This window comes from Pezoporus flaviventris, unplaced genomic scaffold (assembly GCF_033815535.1).
Source record: "Pezoporus flaviventris isolate CSIRO_AGI_PZ_B2104156 unplaced genomic scaffold, CSIRO_AGI_Pfla_v1 ptg000031l, whole genome shotgun sequence".
Classification (NCBI taxonomy): domain Eukaryota; kingdom Metazoa; phylum Chordata; class Aves; order Psittaciformes; family Psittacidae; genus Pezoporus; species Pezoporus flaviventris.
The window spans coordinates 2,451,673-2,476,070 of record NW_026892579.1 but is presented as its reverse complement, the minus strand read 5'-3'; the positions used below and the strand labels follow the sequence as shown (position 1 = coordinate 2,476,070).

At 34.7% G+C, this 24,398-nt stretch overlaps 1 protein-coding gene across 6 annotated transcripts in view; it reads right to left on the bottom strand.

Annotated features, from left to right (window-relative positions):
* TBC1D32 (TBC1 domain family member 32) overlaps positions 1-24,398 on the bottom strand; it is an 85,296-nt gene that overhangs the window by 56,289 nt on the left and 4,609 nt on the right. For all 6 annotated transcript variants that reach the window (XR_009744505.1, XM_061460025.1, XM_061460028.1 and 3 more), the window contains exons 3-22: positions 22,434-22,595; positions 21,326-21,503; positions 20,664-20,735; positions 19,361-19,486; positions 18,384-18,462; positions 18,179-18,279; positions 18,033-18,094; positions 17,404-17,548; positions 16,613-16,672; positions 15,820-15,919; positions 15,420-15,557; positions 13,996-14,088; positions 13,611-13,753; positions 9,053-9,180; positions 7,761-7,962; positions 4,897-4,979; positions 3,094-3,232; positions 2,322-2,409; positions 735-853; positions 2-118 (exon numbers count right to left, since the gene is read on the bottom strand). Coding sequence is in view for 5 of the 6 variants with exons in the window: in XM_061460025.1 (XP_061316009.1) it covers positions 2-118; positions 735-853; positions 2,322-2,409; positions 3,094-3,232; positions 4,897-4,979; positions 7,761-7,962; positions 9,053-9,180; positions 13,611-13,753; positions 13,996-14,088; positions 15,420-15,557; positions 15,820-15,919; positions 16,613-16,672; positions 17,404-17,548; positions 18,033-18,094; positions 18,179-18,279; positions 18,384-18,462; positions 19,361-19,486; positions 20,664-20,735; positions 21,326-21,503; positions 22,434-22,595 (2,335 nt within the window). In the remaining variant the exon portion in view is untranslated. The remainder of the gene's footprint in view (position 1; positions 119-734; positions 854-2,321; positions 2,410-3,093; positions 3,233-4,896; positions 4,980-7,760; positions 7,963-9,052; positions 9,181-13,610; positions 13,754-13,995; positions 14,089-15,419; positions 15,558-15,819; positions 15,920-16,612; positions 16,673-17,403; positions 17,549-18,032; positions 18,095-18,178; positions 18,280-18,383; positions 18,463-19,360; positions 19,487-20,663; positions 20,736-21,325; positions 21,504-22,433; positions 22,596-24,398) is intronic.

Below are 24,398 nucleotides of genomic sequence, written 5' to 3'. Positions count from 1 at the left end.
CAATAATATCTGTAGGTACTTCACGGAATGAATACACTGGCTTATTTGGTATATCTTGTTTACTCAGGAGCTCAAAAACTGCAGGATATGTAAGCAAGTTTATCAGAGACAGAAAAGACTAGAAAAAGAAAAAAAGGGGGGCGGGAAGCATTAATCCATTAAGTCTAAACAAGTAAATATTAAGAATTATTTGCCATTTACTTTAAGTTTGTTCTTATTCTTCTTTATAGGCTGAACTTGACATAAATAGAGCTGCCTAAAAGGAGACCACAAAACCTGGCAGGTGTCTATATAATCTAAAAGCACAGTAATGTCTGTGAAATTTGTACTATTTATCAAGTTGTGCAAGCAATTTTTAAAATTATAGTATTTTCATAACCATGTAATTCTAAAATCTAGAGACACAGCATACTCTAAAACGTCACCCTCTCTGATCTAACTACAGTAATCAGAGACATGAACTGATGGCCAGTATTTTAAGAATTTCGCTTTTGTCAAGATTGCTATAAATTATTTTATATTTACCTTAATGGGTCCTTGGCATTGTGACTTGCCATGAAACGAAAGAATCCTTTCAATCAGTCATCCTTTGACTAGTGTATTATACTAATTTTGTCCCACGTCTCAAGAAGCTGGTATAGTGCAATAAAAATTTACAGAAAGGTATGTACATCCTATCTGACATACACCACTGTTTTTTCCATGCCAATACAGAAGATTAAGTAATTTCTCACCTTCTGACAGCTTTGGTCAATAGGGTCAATGGGAGTAGATTTGGGTTGGGCTATCCTTAAATCATCTTTTCCACACTCCAGAAGAGCCCATAATTCAGTTACAAGTGCCTTTATAAAGCCTAAACAAATTTTTTTTCTAATCACGAAAATGACAAGAATACCAGAAAAACAATTTTCATAAGAAAAACATTTTACACCACAATTCTAACTCAGATTCTCAAATATCCTCTACACTGTAGACTAAAATTTCACAAGACAGACTGCCTGAGGGGTACTTTTCCTGCCATTCTCAATCCTTTGTCAAGCTACCTCCTTATATTAAATCTAAGCTATACAGCAACAGTTTGCAAAGACTATTACACTAGAGTAGGATGATATTTATATATATCTTCCACATATCTGACCTTCTTTAACAAGTTAACTGCTACAGATCAAGGCTTAGCTAGCACTGTCTCTATGGTTTAAAAAAAAAAATACAGATTTGGTATAACTCATTAATAAATGAAAATATACCACAATGAAAAGTTAAGGACTGAAACAGAAATTTTTAAGAGAAGCACTACTAGCTGACTTTATAATGTTACCTTTTAAAATACAAGAGAAAAGTTTGGAGATTTCAGAGTTAGATGACTATCCTAAGTTATGTGCTTAATACAAACTTCACGTCCATTACAGAGCCTCCTTTCAGGGTTGAAACACAATGCTTATTATTTGTCTTTGATGCCAAGGGCTATACGAAGCAATCTGGCTGAGAACCATAAACAAGATCGTTACTCCTCAACTAGATCTGCTCGCTGCTTTCCGAAAGACCCCAGATGCGAAAATAACCAACAAGCAATCAGTTTCCTTGAATTCCTGGCAGAATTTGCCTACATTTCTGAGTCTTTCCGTCAAGTCATTTTAATTACACATCAGCCACTTCTGAACACTCAAAAGATACTTGGAAACTTGTACCTCATAGACTTCCTTAGCAACTTAAGTAGCTTTACTTTATTGGTAAGATTCTAGTCTTAACATAACAACTAAGGGACTCTGTGGTATGGATTGACATACGAGAACTGTCAATTCAGACAATCTGAATTCCATCTCACTATTTTATAAGAGCACCAATGAAATTCAGGCCATTGCAGTTTCTCACTCTTTGAGTACTCAGTAACCATGGAAAAGTACATACAAATTACAGAAATCAACAGTTAGCAATTCTGATGTGTATATCATAAGAAGCACTTGCAAATTGTAAGCAATTTTTTTTTTTTTTTTAACAGATGTAAATGTCTTCATGCACATACAGGAAATTTCTGGAAATCCAAACCAATGGAGTAAAGATTTTGATTAATTTAAGGAAATAAAAAAAGACAAACCGAACCAAAACAAATACAGCGCTGCATCAAGATAAGCAGATTACTTAAAAGTTGGAAAGAAGAAAGTTTCATCAAGAAGAAATCAATGGACATCTAGGCATTCTTTTCTAATAAAGTATAATTATTCTATGCAGCTGATCTTTTTTAACATCATTCTCACTGTCTTTTTCCAATATGCAAGACTACAGCAGATAAGTCTTCATAATACTACCATTCTTCAATTTACCTGAACTTTGCAGAGCTACTGCACCTGATGGTGTTGTTGCCATTTGTGTAATAATCACTTTATTACCAAACTCTTCATATTCATTTGCCTGTTAGTAACACATATAAAGCTCAGTGTTAGTTATTCAGAGGGCACGAAACTCTTCAATGATCTCTTAAATATTGATCTTTCCTACACTTGTTTACAGAATTTAATCCACTATATGGTTAGACTTGAACAGTTCAGAGAAACTAGCCTCTAAAGACTTACCAGGGTCAGATTCCAAATCAAACATCTTTAACAAGTGTCTTCTAAAAATTTAAATACAAAATACTATGGCTGAGACATGCAACATCAGCAACGAATAAAAACACTGGTATCACGGTTTTTGTACACATTCATTAAGATACCTATAACATCATCTTTCGTCTCCTGATATGTGCATTGCAAGTACTGTCTAGCATATCTAGATTTAACATCTAACAAGGTGGTCAAAAAAAATTTGCACTTAAAACAAACAAACAAAAAATCCTAGCATTTCAAACTTTACAGTAAGAAGTCTGAAAAATAAATATATGCCTCTATATCTGAAGATAAGCAACATCCAATAAACTTAAATTAAGGTAGTGCAAATATCAAAGATAAGCTGCATTTAAATTCATTTTTGGGGAGAAAAAAAAAAGAAAGTGATAAAGTGGCTTCTGGATTCTTTTATGTACTATTTTCTTCCTTTTTATTTCATCATAATCACTAAAAGAAAGTAAAATTGTACAGACAGACTTGCAATGCTTACCTGGAGTTTCTTTGATAAACTGCTGAATATAAAGTTCACACAGTCATTCATGGCACCTGTACTATGAAGCAGAAACAATCCTCTGGGTGTGGCAGAAAAATTTAGCAAGGCATCTAACAAAGTCTCTTCCCATAACAAACTGCAAGAGTAGAAAAATAATAATTTTAAAAGATATGTAAAAAAGCAAGGAGAAAAATCTAAGACTACAATTTCTAGCTTTGAAAAACACCACTTCATTTCCTGGACTCTATGTTTACCCTATGTTTACAACATTTATGTTGGTTTTAAGAAAAATGTTTGGGAAACTTATGTATTAGACTGTATTTGTACAAATATTCAAACTCATCCTGGCAAAACTAAGGTTAAATAGGAACACATAACAGAAATATGATGTAATGGGGAACCCAAAAGACCTATGCCATCTTTAAATATACTTATGACTTATTATCTGATTCTAGACAAGTCTTGAGGTTTTAATGTGGCAGTTACAAACTAGCAAAACGGGCACAGTTTCTCACCAACATAAGATGACTTACAAGGAGCTAAAAAACTCACATTAGAGGAGATAAAGCACCTTCTAAAAGTGAGTACAGAATTATGAAACTAAAATATTATATATAAAGAAAATACATTCATGTACTAACAACAATAAACGGAACCTATTTCCTACAGACATGGCAGGAAGGACAGCAATTGTAAGAATGAGGTATGATGATATCCCTCTGCCCTACAAAATATTCTATCCCCCATAAAGAAAAGTGAAGCAACTACATCACCTCTGACTAGGTACCATTCCTGCAGGTACCATTAGACTCTTGTGATTCTGCTTCTCTTAAAGCACTTGCTAAGTGGATTCTCATCTTGAGTTCTGTTCTCATTCCCCATTTTTGACTTCTTGCACCAGTAAGCAGCATGCAGCTTTCCTCATAGCAGTCATCCATTACCCCAAGCTTTAATCATTTCTGCAGAATCCCTGCCATGTCATGTTCAGAAGCAAAAATTTCACCCAAAGACCCAGCTGTCTTGTTTCACAGCTAAATGAAAAATCTAGATACTAGGAGAAAACTTTATGTCTCTGGTAATGACTAGTAACAGCCTTCACAGTCAGAGCTCTGCACCCGAGATTTCTTTTTGCCTCTAGATTTGAGGTGCTATAACCAGTTCACATGCCACCATCACAGACTAGAGCTGTTGAAGTATCTTTGCAAATTATACATGAACTCTATTGTAAAGGATAAACAAGAATCTAGTTAATTAACTAGGTTCTGCACTAACACCAATGTCACCCTGAATTTTCAGGCTCACAAATACCTGTTATTTCCCATCCTAATGCACACAAACTTCTATAAAAGGACACCAAGTTTTTGTATAAAAGGAAGGATGACTTTCACTTAATATGCATAATGCATTTTTTGCTACATAATATTGTGAAGGTGTACGGTACCATTCAGCAGAACAGCATTTTAGACTAACACCACATTAAACCCATAAGATAAACTCTGACAGGCACTTTGTTTTATGCTTTCTAATTCACATTTTCATCAAGTCAATTTCTGTAGTCAGAATCGACCATAAGTCAATTTTACATAAATGAGAAACAATTCTGTAAGCCAAGAAAGTTGTGAAAGCTCAAGAACAATTTTGTAACTCTACTAAGGCCTATGCCAGGATGATTTCACTCTACTAACCACTATGCTTTTGGAAAAAAAAAAAAAGCAGGGTAATTAAGATGCCTCAGTTGTGGATAAAGAGTCAGTGTGTACTCAACACTTATGCATGGGTATAAATTAAGTATCAACTTACCTGTTTTTTGACTCCAGACTTATTGATGAAATTGAGTCCACACCAGTTACAGGAGTCGGTACTCTTTCTGAAAGCACACTCATCTGTGAAATAAAATCAAAAATAAATAAATGCCTCCTTAATGTTTATTTACACCATTTTTAAACTCCAGATATTCTTGTTCTATGTTTAAGGAAAGCAAACAAAAAAAAACAAACAAAAAAAACCAATCAAACCAAGCAGTGAACAGGTCTAGCCTTTGGCACAGAATACACTATTTCACTACATTTTTTATTACAGAAAAGGCTGGCATGTTTTTCTTCCTTGAGTATAAACCATTTTAAAGCTATTACAATTTTATTAAAATTCTTAAAACTCTTCTTACTTTCTAACCTTAATATTGTTAAAAATAATAAATAAAGCAACTCTTCACTTCCATCACAGGTAATGGAAATAACAGCCTCTGGAGTCAACAAATGAAGTAATTCTGACAACTTGTACTTATAAATTGTATAAATTTATTTATATTTGTGTGGATATAATTATATATTTATGTAGCTCTATACATGCCTTTGTATTTGACAAGGTTTCTTATTTAAATGATATTTGAAAATAACTGGTGTGAAAAACACTGTATATTTCAGATCGCTGATTTAAGTGGCTTTATATTTCCAGAGATAAAAGCAAACTGCACCACACAAATGAAAGTCATTAGTCATTAATCTACTCTCTTATAAATGTGATTTAATAAATATACAAAAGACTCTTCTATTAAAATAGTCAACTGTCCTGCAAATTCTGTCCCAGAATTCCAGCAAAAACTACTAAAAAAAAAGTTGTTTCTCCATCAGGCTTAAAACTCCAGGAGATGTGCAAAAGAGGAGGAATCAAATTAGCAGTCTATCCATTAAAAAAATTGTCACTGCAGCTTGGACAGACTCCAAAATCCACCATTTTTGCTACGCTATAAATGGCGCAATATTTTATAAACTGCAGATGTTTTAAAAACTAACAATGTCAGAAAATAATTAAAAAAAATAATCAAGATGGCAAAGTTCAAAATGTGACTTGTCGATTCTTGAAGTCCTGAATATGTAGATTCCATTTCAGTCTCAATTTGATCTCCAAAGTGAATGAGGAAATGGCCTTTTGTCAGTTAAATGTTTAATTTTTTTTTTTAATTCATCACATTCAGCCTACTTATCTTGTATGTGTCAAAACAATTTCTCTAAACAATGTTCTACACCATAATAAAAGATTTTCATGTGCAAAGAAGTCTTTTGTGCATGTGTAAATGCTGCTGTGCTTTAGAGCAAATAACTGGAAATGCCCATCAAAAGCATCTAATGGTTTGCCTGTGATAAACATTAAACAGACTAACAGGTTAGTTCAAGGAAGACTGACTAGCCACTCAAAAGACAGATTATGTAAACTACAGCATGATTCAAGTGAACCAAACTCCATAATTCAACAAGATCCTAAAGTTCTCAATGCAAAGAAGAAAGTAAGTTCCAAAACCAGCGTTCTCTGGTGAGAAACAAGAGCTTACTGTGATGGAATTATGACTGTAAATAAGTAAAATGTATGCATTCCTGATAATATTAATATATAAAAACAGTGAGAAATACCCACAAGCTGGTGATTTAAGAGTCTCTTCTATTCATGTTTCATCTTTATAATGTTTTCTGCCTCAATTTAAATTGCAACTGTATTTCTTAAAATTTCTAATTGTAATAAAAGCATACAACATTTGACAGGAAGAATAGCTATTTTCTCTCCCTTGCATTCAATCTCTCTCCCACTTCCTCGCATGAAAAAAATAAAACCCCTTTAGCCAGCTTTTTCTTCCACCTTGGTCTGATTCTCTAAGAAAATATTTTACGATTACTGGGGCGGGGGGGAGGGAAGGAAAAAAAAAGAAAGGTAGTTCAATTTTTCAATATAAAGTGAAACAAACTAGCTGTTTTTGCTTTCCACTAAGAGTTCTAATACCTATAGTTTAAATATACTTTCAGTTTAGCTGGAAGCCAAAGTTGAAGCTTTGTGTGCTACCCTCCCCTCAATGCTGTCAATGTCACTTTAAAGATTCAAACATTTGTTTGAATTTTACTTCACTGTCAACTTTTTGAAAACTAATCTTGCAGCATCTGCTATCATTTTTCCATCTTAACTAAATATTTATAACAGATAAGAATTTTCACACTTTGCATGGCTATCAGAACAACGAAAACAGAATAGTGAATAAAGCAGAGATCTATATAACTTTTTCAGTAAATTTATAACAGAAAGCAGATTACCCAGAACTGTTAGATCCAAGCTCTTAGTGGACTAGCAATCAAACTGAAGTATGGTACAGAGTTTACACTTAATAAGATGTCTAAGTACATAGGTAAGCTAGAACTCTTAACCAGCATTTCTCATTATGGTTTCTTCAGAGCATTTCAATGCCATCTTAGTCAAATATTTGGAAACTCCCTTTTTGTTTTCCTCCATATCTCCCACCAAAATGAACTAGTTTAATCTAAAAATTACTAAGACTACATCTTGGGAGTTTTTCTTTCAGTATTTCCCAAATCAAGAGTAAAGACAAGATCTGTAGTGGACACCAGCTATCATGACAGCAAGAGACCTCTAGCATCAAGAGCAATGGCCTTTCCACCTTGAGAGTTCCTGGTTTAATCCTAAGGCATCAAGTCTCGAACAAAGCTTCTGCTAGGTTCACATAGAGAAGGCAAATTTGAAAAGTAGAACTTCATTTTTAGAACAATCCCAAGCATTACCTCACTACTTAAATATAAGCAACCCGAAGCAAAGTACAACTATTGCATAAGCTGAATCTCTCAAGATTTTTTTTTTCAATTTTCCCAGTCCAAAACAAGATTTACCTTTTTCCAGGCCTCTGCCATAGATTCATGCAAGCCATAAGGAATTAGCACTTGCAGGCCTTCACATGTTCTGTACATCTGACGGCATACAAAAATGAAAGCTCCTTTAACAACTGGCAAAAGCTCGGATCCAGACAAAAGAGAAATGTCGTCATGAAGAAGTTTCTTTGTAAACTGAACAATTACATGAACACCTGTAGGACTAGAAATAAAGTAACACTTTTAAAATGTTGGTTTGTAGTCATCAATAAACCATGAAACAAAACCTCTGACCAAATCTACTCAATTTTTTCTAGGGGGAAAAAAACTATGAACCACTACATCATAATTTGTGGCACCAGTCAGAAGGAAAGAAATGTACAGGAAGTGATTTTATTTTGGCTACAGGTCTACATAAAGCAAAAATGCATCCATTGTCTTCCATCCATCCCACACGGCCATGATCTACACAGCCTGTGTGTTTTATAAGAATCCAGTTGGGAAGAGTAACAAGACAACCATTTTAGCTTCTGCTTAATCAGTGTTAAGGATATCACTACAAGTCAATATTTGTCCTCTTTCCTCCTTTTTCCTATCTGAGATGTCATTTTGAAGTCTTCTAGGTTTGCAATACAAGGGACAACTCTTTCTCAAAATGCTTCTCTTTTACTTCCAATCCCCCATAAAAACATGCAACTTCTGAGATCCGTCCACTTAGCAGACATACACCAAATATTTTCATCACCTGCATCTTAGCTATTTTTAAAGGCTAGTCTCAATTTTACTGTCCAGTTTTAAGTTTTAGCATCAGCTAACAATATACTGCCCACAGCATCACACAGGTCTTAAGTTAGCTACAGTGTTACAAATTTCAGCTTCTGATAGAGGATCTGTCTTTACCAGATGTATTGAAAAGTGAATGCTCTATTAAATCTATTCTTTAAATAAATTGATTTTTAATATTTATTCTAAAAAGAAACAAATAAAAAACAGAGAAGAAAAGCCTTTGGCTTGAGTAGTAGCACTACAAATACAATGGAAATATATTCAGAGAAAGAAAAGCTCTCATGTGAATAAGAAAAACAAGAACTGTTGAAATCTCCCTTAATAAAAGTATTTCTTTAAATTGTCATTTCACCTGGTTATACACATCTCCCTAATACATCACTTACTACTTTACTTGATAATCAGGTATTTTACTCCAAACAAAACACATTATGTTACAGATAAATGAGAAAAGAGAAAATAAATCTCGTAACATTAATCTAATGCATTAAAGTACTCACTAATGCCATTCATTAAAGCACTCTTACCTATCTTCTTTGGCAGTTTTTTCATTTTCTCCGTGAAGAAGAAAAGAAAGACCATCATCTACAGCAGCAATCCTTGCCAGAATATCAGCTACATCAATTAAAGTGGTTTCAAGACAATTCAAATACACCTATATGGAAGAAAAAAAGAGAAAGTTTTAAATTTAATGCTTTTGTGAAAGCTGCTTATTCAAGTCCGGCTTATGTATGCAGAACGTGAAGGCCACCTCTCATACAACTGCTTAATCACTTACACAAAATAAGTAAACAGCCTATCACCATCATATACAAATCTTCATCACAAATGGCAGTAATCGTCACTTTCAATGATTATGGCAGAAGTCCAAAGATTGCACAGATATAGAAAACAAACGTTTCTGAACTCCTTTTTCTCTTTTCCCACATAAATGTGAAAAGGCTCTTGATATGCCATCTAGGGGTTTAAGAACAACATCTGAATCAAGGCAAGAAACATTCTTACTCATTTGTTGCTGCATAAGCACTGACAACTTTTTGGCTTGAAATGGAATTCAAGTTTCCAAGATCATCTGCATTCACCTCACTTGTAGGCTGCAGTAGGCTGAAACAGTGGTTTGCTTTGGAATCATGAGGAGATTCTTCCCCACTACAGCAAAGCAGAAGTCTTCTACCAATTTCTTACTCACTTCAGATTACTGTATAGCCATAACTAGACTGTAATCAAGCAACCTGAACATTTAACACTGAGATTCAGACTGTTCGATATGGTACCATGACTACTTGAAAACATGGTTAAATCCAAATCAAGGTTAAACTGGCCACTCCTTTTTAGTAAGTGAAGTCAACATGTCCCACGGCAGACAAGCAGAACATGGATGTTCGATGAAGAACCTGTCAGGGAGCAGCAAGGGGAGAATACTCTACAAGGAACAAAAAGCTGGAAGCCGAGAATAATGATGCAGGCAGAGACAATGGCTTACTATCGGATGAGGAGGCAGTCCCACCATACCCAAACAAGGTGAGCAGACAAGGTCCAGAGGTCCAGTCATAGTAACCAGGTTCACCCAACAGTCTAGATTCCCTTCACAGTGATGAGGAAGGGCCAAGGTTAAGCCAGGAAACAAAGTCTGAGTTAGGGTCAGCTCCAGTCAGAGCAACCACAGTCAGACAAAGCACAGTGCTCACCATGCAACTGAATTTTTAGTGACAATGCAGGTCTGAGGTAAAACAACCTAAGAAATCATGGTCTGTGGGTCAAGGTTCAGATTAATGGGACAGGAGGCTTTCTTGCTGCTACAACCTAGTACAGGCAGTGAATGAGAAGAATGTTGTCTTAAAAGCCACTCCTGTGATGAGTCCACACTGAACCTTATCAACAGAGTTGTCACAGGGGAGATCTCTGCTAAGGCTTCCTAGCAGAGCTTTCTAAAACAGTTATCTTGAAGGCTGAACACCCACAGCATTACCTATGCTGGCTCTGAGCCTAGGCTTCCAAGCCCACGTGAGGGGAAGTTAGGGGGAAGATGTGCCAAGACCTGACAGCAGACAAGTAGCTGTAATTCTGCAGGATTTACAGTTTCCTAAAGGTGCTCACCAAAACTCTGTTACTGTCCATAGGCCTCAACTATATAGTCACGACATAGTCAGAGTGTACCTTCTCACCCAGGGACTGAGAAACACTCCAAATTCCTAGGATTTATGCATAAACATACTTAAAAGGAGAAGGATGGTTTTCAAAGCGAGAAGTCCTCTTTGGTAGTTTCCCCATGCCCACACCCAGAACTACAGAGTGGAGGCAACGATGAGCTAGGGAGGATAACTGCTCCCAGTAGCACTTGTTAAGTATCTAGTATGTCAGAATAGGGAAATAAATACCACTCTGCTGAAGTCTGCTGCATAAAGTTTTTCTACTCTTCTGTTATTCACGAAGGACAGCTGGACTCACAAGACAAATTATTTTTTAAATGCTCCTGCTTCTTCTCTTACAGGGAGCTCTACGTTTATATAGCGAAGAGGAAAAACAGTCTTCCTGCTTTAAAATTTAAAGCATTTATTATTAATGCCAGTGGTCAAAGTAACCCAAGAGAAAAACAAAATTTTGATTTTGTTTCATAGTTAAAATTTTCAGTGACAGAGGGTTAAAAATCTCCCTGACCTCTTTATTTTTTTCAGTTACTGGGTATCACTGTTCAGGATTCTAAGAAAGGACATACTGGGCCGTCAGTTTCTTTAAAACTGTTAATTTGCTTTCTTTGTGCATCACCAAAAGAAAACCCAAAACACAGTACTTTGTTTATTTAAAATGTGAATGCAATGTTCTGCACCAGCTATGCTTCAGCAGCAACTCCAAGGCTACAGAGTCCAAAAGGTCAATATTGCTGCCCAGGAACTGATCCTTCTAACAACTCCTGCTCTCAGATGAATTCCCACAAACATATAATACTACTCTGCTTAAAAACCTGGTAAGCCTTGCATTTATCTGAGTGAGTTCAAAGCTCAAACATAACAGCATTGCATTTGCTCATTAGGCCCATATGCAGTTCTAGTGCCACCCACCCCCCAGTTCCAGCTGAAGAAAGACGCATGCATGGCCATATCCTTCCTTGTGAGGCAGACACGGCCCAGTACTAGAATCCAGCATTAGGATTTCTGGGTGTCTAAGAAGTGACAATGGCTTGGCTGGGGAGAAAAAACAGTTACAATTGTAAAAGAGGAAGATGATCACTCTGACTTGGTCTACCTTTCTAGCTATTTGCACCTTTGTTAGAACAGATATGACATATTCCAGATTCATTACACATAACCAATCTACTACTGCTACTGTGCATTAAGTATTCCTACACATGACCTGTTTTTTTTAAACAGACCGGTTATGAAGTCACAGGAGGGTTTACCGTTTGTTGAGTTCATCTACCTACAAGAGACAGCTGAGCATGACAGAAACAAAAAAAAATGAAAATGAGAAACTGTTAAATATTAAAATGTTTTCTTTTTTAATTACTAATGTATAATAAAGGTCACAGTGCATATTCTTTAGCGTACCATATGACTACAGACTCCATCACAGCAAATCAATGAAGTATTGCCTTTGTACGGTTTTTGACTGTGTCCAAAGTATTTGCAGGCTCAGCCTACTTGAAAAAAATTGCACTAAATTTTTGCAAAGTATGGTAAAAACAAGACAACTTAAAATATTAATCTTGCAAAAGGATCCATAGATAAGCTTATAACGAAATGTATGAATAATGCTACTGTATTCAGTACAGATACCCACAGAAGAGCTAAATTATTTACACGATCAAGTTTTTGCAGGACTACGGTTTTAAGCTTCACAGAATAATAGAATGGTTTTGGTTGGAAGGGACCTCAAAGCTCATCTAGTTCCAATCCCCCTGCCACAGGAAGGGTCACCTTCCAATAGGCCAGTTTGCTCAAAGTCCCATCCAACCTGGCCTTGAACACTTACAAGGATGTGGCAGCCACAGCTTCCCTGGGCAACCTGTTCTGGCGTTTCATTGCCCTCACACTAAGGAATTTTTTTCACAATAAAGAACTCTAATCTACATCTACCCTCTTCCAGTTTAAAGCCATTCCCCCTTGTCCTATCCCTACATTCACTTGCAAATACATACTTTAAAATATTTACTTGGAAATTCCTTGTTTACACTTTTGAAACAGCACTGGAATATTTCTGTATAGGGGAATTTCTGTTTGGGGAATTATTATGAAGAATCTTTTCTGAAAAACAAACAAGCTGCTCTGAAAATATAATTAGACGGATTCTCACAAAATTCAACTTCAAGAACCTAGCTGAGGTATTTAAGCTGGGGACCCAGACTCTTTGCAAGCATGAGTCTCAGGAAATAAATTCAGAAATTCTCAGCATTCATTTCTCTCAAAGTCTCGTTATGCGAGACAGGTCAGGCTCGTCCACAGTCATTTCAGACCTTTTTTCTTGAGACTTACAGCTACCTAGATCAATTAAAGCATCTCAGTCAAAACAAAAATAATAGGACAATCTGAAACAATAACTTAACTTTTAAACACCTAGAGGTAATGTTTCCCAACATTTTCACAATTCTTACAGAAATGTTCTAGAAAAAGGCAACAACAACAAAAAAAAATAACCTTGCTTTTACCAATTCAGAAAGTAATATTTTTCCATGAAGAATTACATATTTTACATATACTATTATTAAGAATACTTTGCTTCAAGCTGCCATCTGAATTAAAAAGAAATAAATGTATGATGCCTTTTAAATAGCAGATAAGAGTAAATAAGCACCCAAGAAATATCCAAAAGACATCAGAAGGGAAAAAAAAAAAATTAAGCTATATGATTTTCCTGAGGGAACAGTCTCAGCACAGCAGATTTTTTTTCTACTATTCATATGATTTCAAGAAAGCCAAGTTTGTCAGACCAATCATTATGACAGTCTTTGCTATTTAAGGCATACTATAACAGCAAATGCAGAAAATACTACAGAAGTTACGATTTGACCATATGGATCTTATACATTGAAAATACAGAAAACTGTAATATTGTATAGATTTAGAAATTATTTGTAAGATTTCTACAAACCTCTGTGCCACTCAGTACACTTTGAACAGGATGAAGCAGGGCATCTATCACTGCATCTGTATATAAACATTCAGCAGCACATCCTGTCTGATCACAAAAAACTTGCAGAATCTCCATAACAAGACTTGCTGGAGAATAATTGTCTGGTGAACACAAGAAGTATTTATTTATATTTTAGCTTACGCAGACATATCTGTATGGCTTATATACATGCTTCTGAATTACCATTTTCCTAAGTACTGATTTAACACAGAGAACAGAAAGAAAGGTACAGGGAAAAGGGAAAAGAAAAATCTTCACAAATAACAGACCCAAATTAAAAACTGCACAAGAAGTTACCAGGTGCCTCATTATCATTAGTAGATATGAAAAATCAAGCATTTACCTGTATGCCCTGCCAAAGCTGTCTTCGGGTAACTTGGAGAGTAATAAATAAGCTGAGTAAACAATACCAACAGATCAGTTATGGATACACGATCTATTTAAAAAAAAAAAAAAAAGGAGGTACTCTGCAAATTAATGTGCAACTTTTAATTTCACAAATAAAATGGATTTTGTAAATATATGGTAAACAATTTCTTGCTATATTGAGGAAAACAACATATATACAATTGGTAAATGACATGCACGCCCCTGGGATTCTACCAAAGTATTTCATGATCAGTTTAGAAGCCTTCATCTTGTTCCCAATTTGGCCAATTGTAATTTTACCAAGTCTTCCATAAAAAAATAAAAAATAAAAAAAGGCAGCAAACATTTGAGAATACTGAATATACACAGCTGTAGGACAAAGCGCTACCTTGCAACTGGATTAAGCGAAGCAACTGGAAAAGAGACAAGCTGCCAGACAACTCTTCCTCAGGTCTGAAACAAAAATGTGTAGCTAAATGTAGGTTGGGAACTATTGCTCCAAGTTTAATGTAATTATGCTAATAAATCAGACAATTTGTGAGGAAATCATTGCTATCTACGAGGCTGAGAAGGACACTTAAGAAGACTGAGATTGTTACTTTTGTAGGGGAAAGGGAAAAAAAAACCAAACATCACCAATGGATCACTGCTTGAATAGTCTTGTACAGGGAAATGACAAAAGCCTTCTATTAGATGCTTCTTCCTCACAACTGCTCTGTTGGATCTGTTAAGTCCTGATCCTCAAACCAGAAGGAAAAAATACCTTCAAACACCTCAGAATTAGTATACAGTATTGTTTTGAATTCTACACTGAATTAAAAGAGATATTAATGTAATGGAACACTACAATCCTCAAACACTTGTATTTGCCAACCCTGCACAATGCAAATTTCGCAACAGCTTTTCCATCTCTTACCTTCTGTCCTCATTAACTCATCTGTTCCACAGGTACCACCTTTTCCTCTACCATTGTTTTTATTAATACATTAAACTCAGAGCAATCCTTTTTAATGCACAATTAGTTTGAAAGACTGGTTTTCACACCTGAAAAACAGTTCTGGTCCCTGGATATGTCTCTCTTCCAATCAATTATATTGATAGTTCAACAGAAGTTATTATTCATACCTAGAAAGACTGAATCCCATACGAATCCAACTCCTTCCACATGAAATTAACACATTAAACATAAGGACAAAAAGCAATCTATTCAACCACATCCATCAAAGAAACTGTGTTGATGCTCAAAGTTACCCATACCATCTTTTAAGAAAGGTTTCCAGGCACAGAATTACTGAACAGAGTACTGTCCTATAATGTCCACAATGTTGCAGTAGAAGCCTATCAAGTATGGATAAAGTGTTTCCCAACAGCTCCCATTTTCCTCAGCCCTCCTCTTACCTTTTTTATTTTTCAGCTGTACTGGAAAGAGATTTTGGCCTTGCTTATATATCAACAATCTTCCTAAAAGGCACAGTGAATGAACAAAATAGACATACTGCAATTCTTGTCCAGTGTAAGAAAAGTTTTTCTCATCACCTTTAGCAATAAAAAAAAAAAATTAGAACTTGATTCTTTTCGTTTACTTCACAATACCTAACTATTACCTGCAACATAATATGGATCATTTTGTATATAAAGACAGACAGCTTAAGTAACTGCTGTTACTTAAGCACTGCTATTAGTTCTCTCTCAAAAGACACACATACAATATTTTGGGAAGAACAGATAAAATGTCTTCCTCTTGAGGTAGCATACTCAAAGACCTAGAGAATGTGGATGTACATGCAAAGATACTCACTACAATACTGATGGGAGAAGTCACTCACACTGGAATTTTTATTAACTCGTGCCTTGCAAGATTCAAAATAATCAAGACATTGCTGGACAGCTGCATTAATCTGTGAAGAAAAGCACAAAATAATAAAATACCTGATATTTTACAACATCATTCTCTCTTGTATCCAAGTACTGTCCTTTAACACAAGAACCTGAACAGCCACTTCACAGCAAATACCTCATGTTTCAGTGCTTTGGATGGGTTAACCAACAGGAGGCAAAATTTTACATTGGTCTTACTGACACAAATGACAGTTCCATCCCACTGAAGAGAACTGCCCATACAGAATATGTGACAGGATTAACACCTCCATTACTAAAGATGTTTTCTCAGTTTATCTTTGAATCCTTAATGCTTTGTATCACAACTTTAAGAACACAATGGTGATTGTTTAGTTTACGCCCATCAAAAAACCCAAATTCAGAATAGAGGTTTCATGATGTTTTTTCATCCACCATTGCTGTTTTATACAGGAATTAAGAAATAATAATCCTAATTAAACACCTGCTATAAAACATCCAAATTTCCTCTTACTCAGAGCTGGTCACATACCCTTCTTTGCATTTAACAGTAAGTAATTTAAGCAAAAAGAATTTAAAAATAAATTTTGAAAATCCAAAAGGCTTATCTAGCTAAACAACATGGAATAGCTCTGACAAAACAGAAAAAAGAAAAACACATATTCAAACCACAATGTGAAGAGCAGGAAGTTCCAGATAAAGTTACAGATAAATTTACCTTGGGAAATACTTACCAATGATTTGTATTTCTTTTCCAAAAGCCTAAGTACCACTGCTCTGCTGTAATATGCATGCTAAAATGACAAAGACAACCTGATGTCAACTTCAAACATGTTTATTTTTTAATTAAAAAGTAAAATTATCTCTAATTCTATTCTATTAGGAATCCCATGCACAGTACATATTCAATGTATTGAACTCCAGATTGTGTAAACCAAATTATACTCAACTGAGTCTTTTGTTTGCAGTACATTTAGGATGACAAAAAAAACATCATTAAAAAAATATGTAGCAGAACACACAGTAAGCAATAACCACATTGAAATGTTAGGTTACATGCTTTGGCATAGCCATGTAAATCCTAAACTATACTATAAACTATTTTAAACATGGTAGGGTGGAAAAAGCTCAAATGTCCTCTGGAGTTTAGCAAGTTGTGTGGGGTGTATGATATATGTAACTGTAGTTTCATACTCATCATTTCTTCCAGAAAAATACTTTTATCTTTTGATGGCTGTCAGTCAGTCATGACAAAAGGGACTGAAGTCACTAAGTGCAGTAAATTCTCAGAAATCTTATGAAAACTATTGACTGAATAGAAACGGAAGGAGACAGTAGCATTAAAGGGCAAAGGCCATAAATGCCTGAAAAAAAAAAAACAAACTTCCTTAATTACAGTGCTCATTATAGGCTGTTATCAGGACACAATGGATCTGTGATAGCAACAGTCATAAATCAAACTTTTCAAAATACATGTTGGACATGAACAAGTCATGGATTGTTGGGTTGGAGATTTTTTGCTTACCGTCCACTTTTTAAACCATACTGCTTTGATATCTAGCAAGGCCAAGAAGTAGACTGGACTCAAAACATCTGGAGAGGCAGGATGAGTAGGCTCATGGATTACTGACAAAAGTGAGAAGGTAGCATCTACTACTTCTTCCATGTACCTTATGACACAAATAGAAAAAAATTAGCAGAAATCAAAAATTACATAAATCCTTCTACCAGTAATACCCAGGGAAAAAAAAATCTTGTAAAACCTTGCTGTTCAGATAAATCATAAATATCAACATCATCTTTAACTTGATCTTGTAAGAATATTCATTCTCTGTATTATCATGAATAAAACTAATATTAACATACTCATGCATTCTCCTAAATTATTTCATGTTTTGTAAGTACCAACTACTACACTTGTCACTTCTTAAAACATCCAAATTATTTTTGTTAAAAAACACCTGCAACATTTCAAAAGCTAAATATGCAGCTTAATATGACCCGTGACTACTCCTATATAACTTCACTATTACACCACTGACCAGTCATTATGTGTCTTGTAATTAACCCTTTACTAAGCAATTACATGCATCTAATTGTATGTCAGAAGTCATTAAATTAAGAAACAGTGACAGATTTTTGCAGGTAACATACTTTTCTGGATGCCGAATCCAGGAAGACGGAGCTTCCTTCTGGTACTCATTTAAAAGGCGGACCTGAAACATAATTATTAAAATATAAAAAGAAATAATGCATGAAGTTTTAGTAATGATAAAAAAAGGTAGAGAATTTATTTATACCTTTCTAAGTAAACGATCTATATCTGGGTTAGATACATCCAGACCAGCTGAAATACGGAGAGAATATTCTCCAGAAAGAAAATAGAACTCCAAGTGTTTTGCTAAAAAACAAGAGAAAAAAAAAAAAACCTCCATGAAACTAGTAGTGATACAGACTATACTGCACACGAATCATTAAGTCTTAAATATAATTAAATGTACATACCTAAGCTTGTATACACATCTCTTGTCATATTAAATGGAGAAGAAGAAAAGGCTTTTGCATAGAACCTAAGAATTTTCTCCTAAGGGAGAAAAAGCAAGCAATGTATTAAATAGTCATGTAACTGTATATTATTATTGCACAATAATCAATATGTAGTGGCATTATTCTTAACATATATAGCTCTGAGATCCACAGATGTTAAGCATAGTTCATACAAATACACAGGTTCGGAAGACAGAAACCTCCAGTCTAAAGGAAATTTTATTTGAATACTTTAACTGACAGCACCAAAGTCTCACTACAATACAAATAACTAGATCAGGGTATTCTGCTGTACTTTTCCATTAGCATTAATGTTTTTATGTTATTAAATATACCAGTGACTTGTAACTAGCACTGTTTTAAAAGAAACTGTATACTTTCTACGATGACAGAGAAGTACATGACAGCAGCTTTCCTATTAATTTGGTAATCACTTTAAAATTCAAAGAAATTTAAAAAAAACACTTAATTGGCATAATAAATAATCTAAAAGCAGTTTAAGTAGCTGCTATGTTTTTTCCTCATCAGGGCCTGTGTAATATTACCACCTATCATTTTCACCATGGAGCACATACCTGACTTAAATAGGAAATATTAACATAGCATGTTTTACAGAAGAATTTTGTCAACTTTTATTTTTACATGTCTGCTAAAAGATATTCAAACCTCTTCATTCCCATTAAAAGATTCACGAGTATTCCAGTCTCTAAATATTCTGAAATTTGAAATATTGAAATCCTGTTGTAATCCTTTAAATTAAGACCTACTGATATCATATAGTTCTTTTACTTCAAAAAGAGTTTGTGACACATAAATAAGAAAATGTCTTCGGACACTGCTGGACTACTCATAACATATATTTAACTTCTGAGACCTCTTCAGTACTCTCTACTATGGCTACACATGTGATAACTAAATACAGAACATTAGCTTACACTGAATGCAGCATCAGGATCTGACAGACACATCGTCAGATGCTTACGCAGATTTGGCCAAGTCTCAGAGTTCAGTATATCAGAAGGAGGGGCAAAGCACAGTGTCTGCAATGCTTCTTGGCGAACCTGATGTGGTCAGAAAGATAAACACCACAAATCCATTCACAACAACCTCTCAAATATTTAATTTACAATATAATTTGGAGGAAGGAAGGAACAGGACCCAGCTGTACAACAGATAAGGAATTCCAGAATAGTTACCTTCTGCTACATTTTTATAGCAATTTAGGCAAAACACTGTATCACTGAGATAAGGTTTAAAAAAAAAAAAGCACATATTTGAAAAAGTAACAAAACTATTTCATGTAAGTTTTCAATGCTGGGTGCAAAGATTATGTTCTACTTTCTGCTTGTACTCAGATACGTTTTTATCAGGGTATATAGGAACTATCACCAAATAACACAAATGTGCCCAGCAGCTCTCCAAAACATCAATACATTGGAAACAGAGTTATTAAGACACTGTTTTACTGCCGAATTTCATCAGCATTATAATCTAAATAATTTCAAATAACTTTTTCTTTCTGTTTGTAGACAACTGTAATCTCTAGTAATTCATTTCATATTACTGAAACAAACTGGAAATTTTAACAATATTTAATAGTATCAGTCTTTCTACATGGTTTTCTAACAAAACTTGATCACAATGTTTATACCAATCCCAACCTACCATGCATTTTTCAACTGGCAGACAATCCCAAATGTTATTGAGACAGCATTCTCAAAATGATGCTTCTAAAAGCTTCAAAAATATCAGCAGCTGGTACCGATTGACAGTTAGAGACCCAAATTAGTACTGCCACTGACAGGAAAGCAAACCTAACTTGGACTTTATATATTCCCTCTGGCAGTAGCTTGTTAGCAAATCAGCAGGAGGTAACACAAAGGACAACATGAAAGTTACCAAGGACAAGGGACACATATACAGGAAAATAAGCTTCAATAACTTTATCTCAGACAGAACAACCTTTTCCAAACTATAAATGCCCATCTATAGACACATAAACTCCCAACAAAACAAAACAAGACAGATACTTGATACAACACTAGTTTTTGAAGCACATGGTTATGAACAATGAAATACTGCACTGCAGAGCAGTTGCTGCTGCACTGAAGCCAAGAGATACAAACCAACAAAGACAAGATTCCACTTAGGTACATATAAACTCTTATGTACATAGTCTGTTTTCCAATATGCCATAAATATTCATCATTAACATTTTATTTCTGCTTTTAAACTTACTTCCGTAGGCTGAATAGGGTCAAGCCTTTCTACAAGCAGCTGCAATTGCTCTTGACTCAAGAACGTATAACTCTGTAATATATTATACAATGATCATTAGTATATTTCATTAAACTGAACAGCAGAAGATTAAAATCATCCCTCTTTCTGATATCTAATTTACTTTTAATAATTGAACTTCAACATTTATATTAATTTAACATTAAAATCAACATTCTAATGTCTTCTGCCATTTGTCCAAAGTTAAATTTACAGCAACAGAATTACTGTTACATAGTTTACTTTGCTTTAAAGTTTCCTCTATCTTCATAAAATCCCTTGTAATAATTCTTTCAGTAAGCAATATATCTTAGCGCAGTACTCTGGAAATAAATTGCAGAAGTAAAATCACAAAAATTTAGATGACGTATTGCTTTTACCATTATTTTATCTTTTTATCTGCAGTACTTGCATCTGTACTTTAGAGCATATGGCCATCATATTAATCTCATCTAGCATATGCTATCTAAAGGTTAGATAGCTAGCATATGCTTAGTATTTCAGTGTGAGAGAAAGGTAATTAATCAGTCTTGGGATATATACAGTTGCTTTCAGTCTCCACCAACAAACTGAACAATTTTGCAGTATCATGCTTATTTCGTAAGAGAGAAAACGCATTGTACTTGGTTGAGTGAGGAGTCACTGTCGGAACAGTTGTCTGTGTAATAGCCACTCCGACGTTCTTTCTTTGTTTTATTATCCAGCTCCTTATTATGCATCCGATCTTCTTCAAACTTGTTAATCAAAGATTCTACCACAACCATCATGACATTCTTCAAGGCATGCATCATTTCTCTGTATCTTCAAAGTAAAAATTATTTTAATATTAAAGAGCATAAGAACCCCCAATTAAAAAAAAAAACCTCTAAATCATGAGTAACTGAATATGCTATAATGTTACATAGACCCAAACTCAGTGAATTTACAGAAATGAATGAAAAGCAAATGCAAATCCAAAATGAGCAACAAAAGATATATGTACCTTAAATGTTTAAGATTACTATATTTTTGAGGTTTTACATATTTTCTAGAAATAACAGCTGTATATACTAAAATCCATCTCATAAGCACTACAGACCACTGCTTTAAAGAATCACAGCAATTATTTGCCTATGCAAATTCGAAATACAAAGCATGAAAATTCAGTAAGATTGCTACCAGCCTCTGTATTCCAAGGAATAGTTATTTTAATATCCATGGGAATGTGAATAAAGTTGGTAGGGAAGAGATGACTGAGAAAAAAAAATTAACTGGTACTCACAGAGCTTTTTTTTTCCCATTTACGGCTTCTTTACTAAATACAGTGTTCAAAGGCAACTAATCTGGACTATAGACCCCTGTGGTAATATGTTGTTTTGCACATCTACTTACTACTAGCCATTTGACAGCCTGAGTCAAAAAATCTTGGATGATTATAGACAGTTGGTATGCATACCAGTTCTTTGGTATGTTCATTACATGGACAGCACTGAAGAAGCATCTTTGGTTCATAATAAATTCAACAGGTTTAGGTCATAGATCATAATCTCAATTCCAGAGTGAGATGAAGCAAGACAAATTGCAGTGTAGGGTGGGAATATATGAACTGCTTAGCACTGGATTTTGAAAGCAAAGAATCGCTTTTGTCACCCACTGCTTCAGAATTTATTTTTTCAAAACAAGTTCTTGCAAAGAAAATGGAAGAAAAAGGCTGAGAAGAAACAAAAAAGTGAATTACATGTATATACTCACTCTTTTGATTCACGGGTCTTCTTAGTAACATGTTGGACAAGCGTGTCATAGCCAGATACTTCACCCTGACTTTGAGCAGAAATACATTTTTCTGTTTCTTCTTCAATCAGAGATCCCACAGTGCTATTTATACATTTCCTAAGGTATTTCACAAACTCATAGCTGCAACAAATATACAATAATAAAATGTAACAGATTTCCTTAAACTCACCATCAAACATTTTCAACATTACATGTGCTATCTTCCATCCCAGCAGACTTGTTACTTTAAGGTGAGGTTTTGTGACTTTATCAGTGTAAAAAAAAAAAAACACAATAGAGTTTGATTTTCTTCAATATGGTCATTATCAGAAACAACCATACAATGGTTTGGGTTGGAAGGGACCTTAAAGAACATCTAGTTCCAACCTCCCTGCCATGATCCAATAGATCAGGTTTCCCAAAGCCCCATCCAACCTGGCCTTGAACACTGCCAGGGATGGGGCAGCCACAGCTTCTCTGGGCTACCTCTTCCAGTGTCTCACCACATTCACAGAAGAATATCCCCCTAATAATGCAATTTAAACCTACAATATGAAATAGTTCCTAATTTCCTTTTGCACTTCTTTTAAATGAAAAAGTCTACTCAGACAAAAGGTTAAGGTTTTGTAGACAAAAATCATAGAATATCAAAAAATCCCAAATTTAAAATTCCACAAGAATCTTACTTGGGGCATCCTGAATATAACACTGCCTTACAGTATATCCTTCTGGTATTACTATTTATGCCATTGCATATGAAAGGTAACACAGAAAACACAATTTACAAATTCTAGCATACAAGCACGCTAGAAGGTTTTCTAAAAGGTTTATGAAAGTCAGTATGTCCTGACAATATACAGAAGATCGTACTCAAACTAACTCTCTGTGATTACATGTATGTCTCAAACATAAAGAAATTGGCACTTAAGGCTCTTACTAGATAATAACAGAAACTAGTTTAAACAAAAGGATAAGCATTCAGGAGTTTCAAAAGAGAGACTATCACTGGGTTCCCTGTATTAGCTACAGAAATTGCTAAAAAATATTGCTCATAATGTGTAAACTTTTTTTTGTTAGTCTTTCAATTTGTTCAAAGGACAAGACAAACAAACACACACAAAAAAGTAAACATACATAAACAGTAGATGAATCATTGTATTTTCTATGCATCATTGCATTTTCATTACATCAAACGCAGATGTGCAGCTACTTTGTGTTAATTTGGCTAAACACAGAATGAGAAAAATTCAAATAAAAAGTTCACCATGTAGGTACAAAGTCCAAAGCTGTAAAATGCAAATATAAGTAAAAACAACTGTTAAAACAGGCAGCAGCTTTTGCCTGTCTTGTGTGAATATACATAAACAGACTACATTCAAGATATATATAAAAAATAAGCATCGAATATTGTCTCGTATCAAGATACATAACTTTCTTACTGCATTACCTACCTCAAGTTCCATCAGGTATAACAGTTCCATCTCCCCCTTATTTCCATTCCTACATCACTTTTTATTCTCAATGAAAGTAACAGAAATACACCTCAAGAAAGATGCAAACGTTTCATTTCATTTATCTTTGAGGCTGTCTTTTTACTTCTGCAATAATGAAACTGCACATGACCCTCCACTGAACAAAAGCTTTCATAAAACTTTCTCCTATTTGTTTTATGACAGCAACATTTTCAGGGCATACATTTTTTGCAGTGACTGCTTCACCCTGAAATACACAGCAATCACATCACTATTCATTCCCCTAAGTTTGTGTCTCCTTGATGTTGTAGCCTTGATCTTCTGCATCATTCTTCCACCTTAAAAATGTTTCGTAACAAATAAGTGTTTCAGCAATTACAGAACTAATTCTTCACATGTGGAATCAAACAGGGTTTACAAAGGAAGCACCAGGGAAACAGGAGGAGAAAGAAAACAAACAAAAAAAAAACCC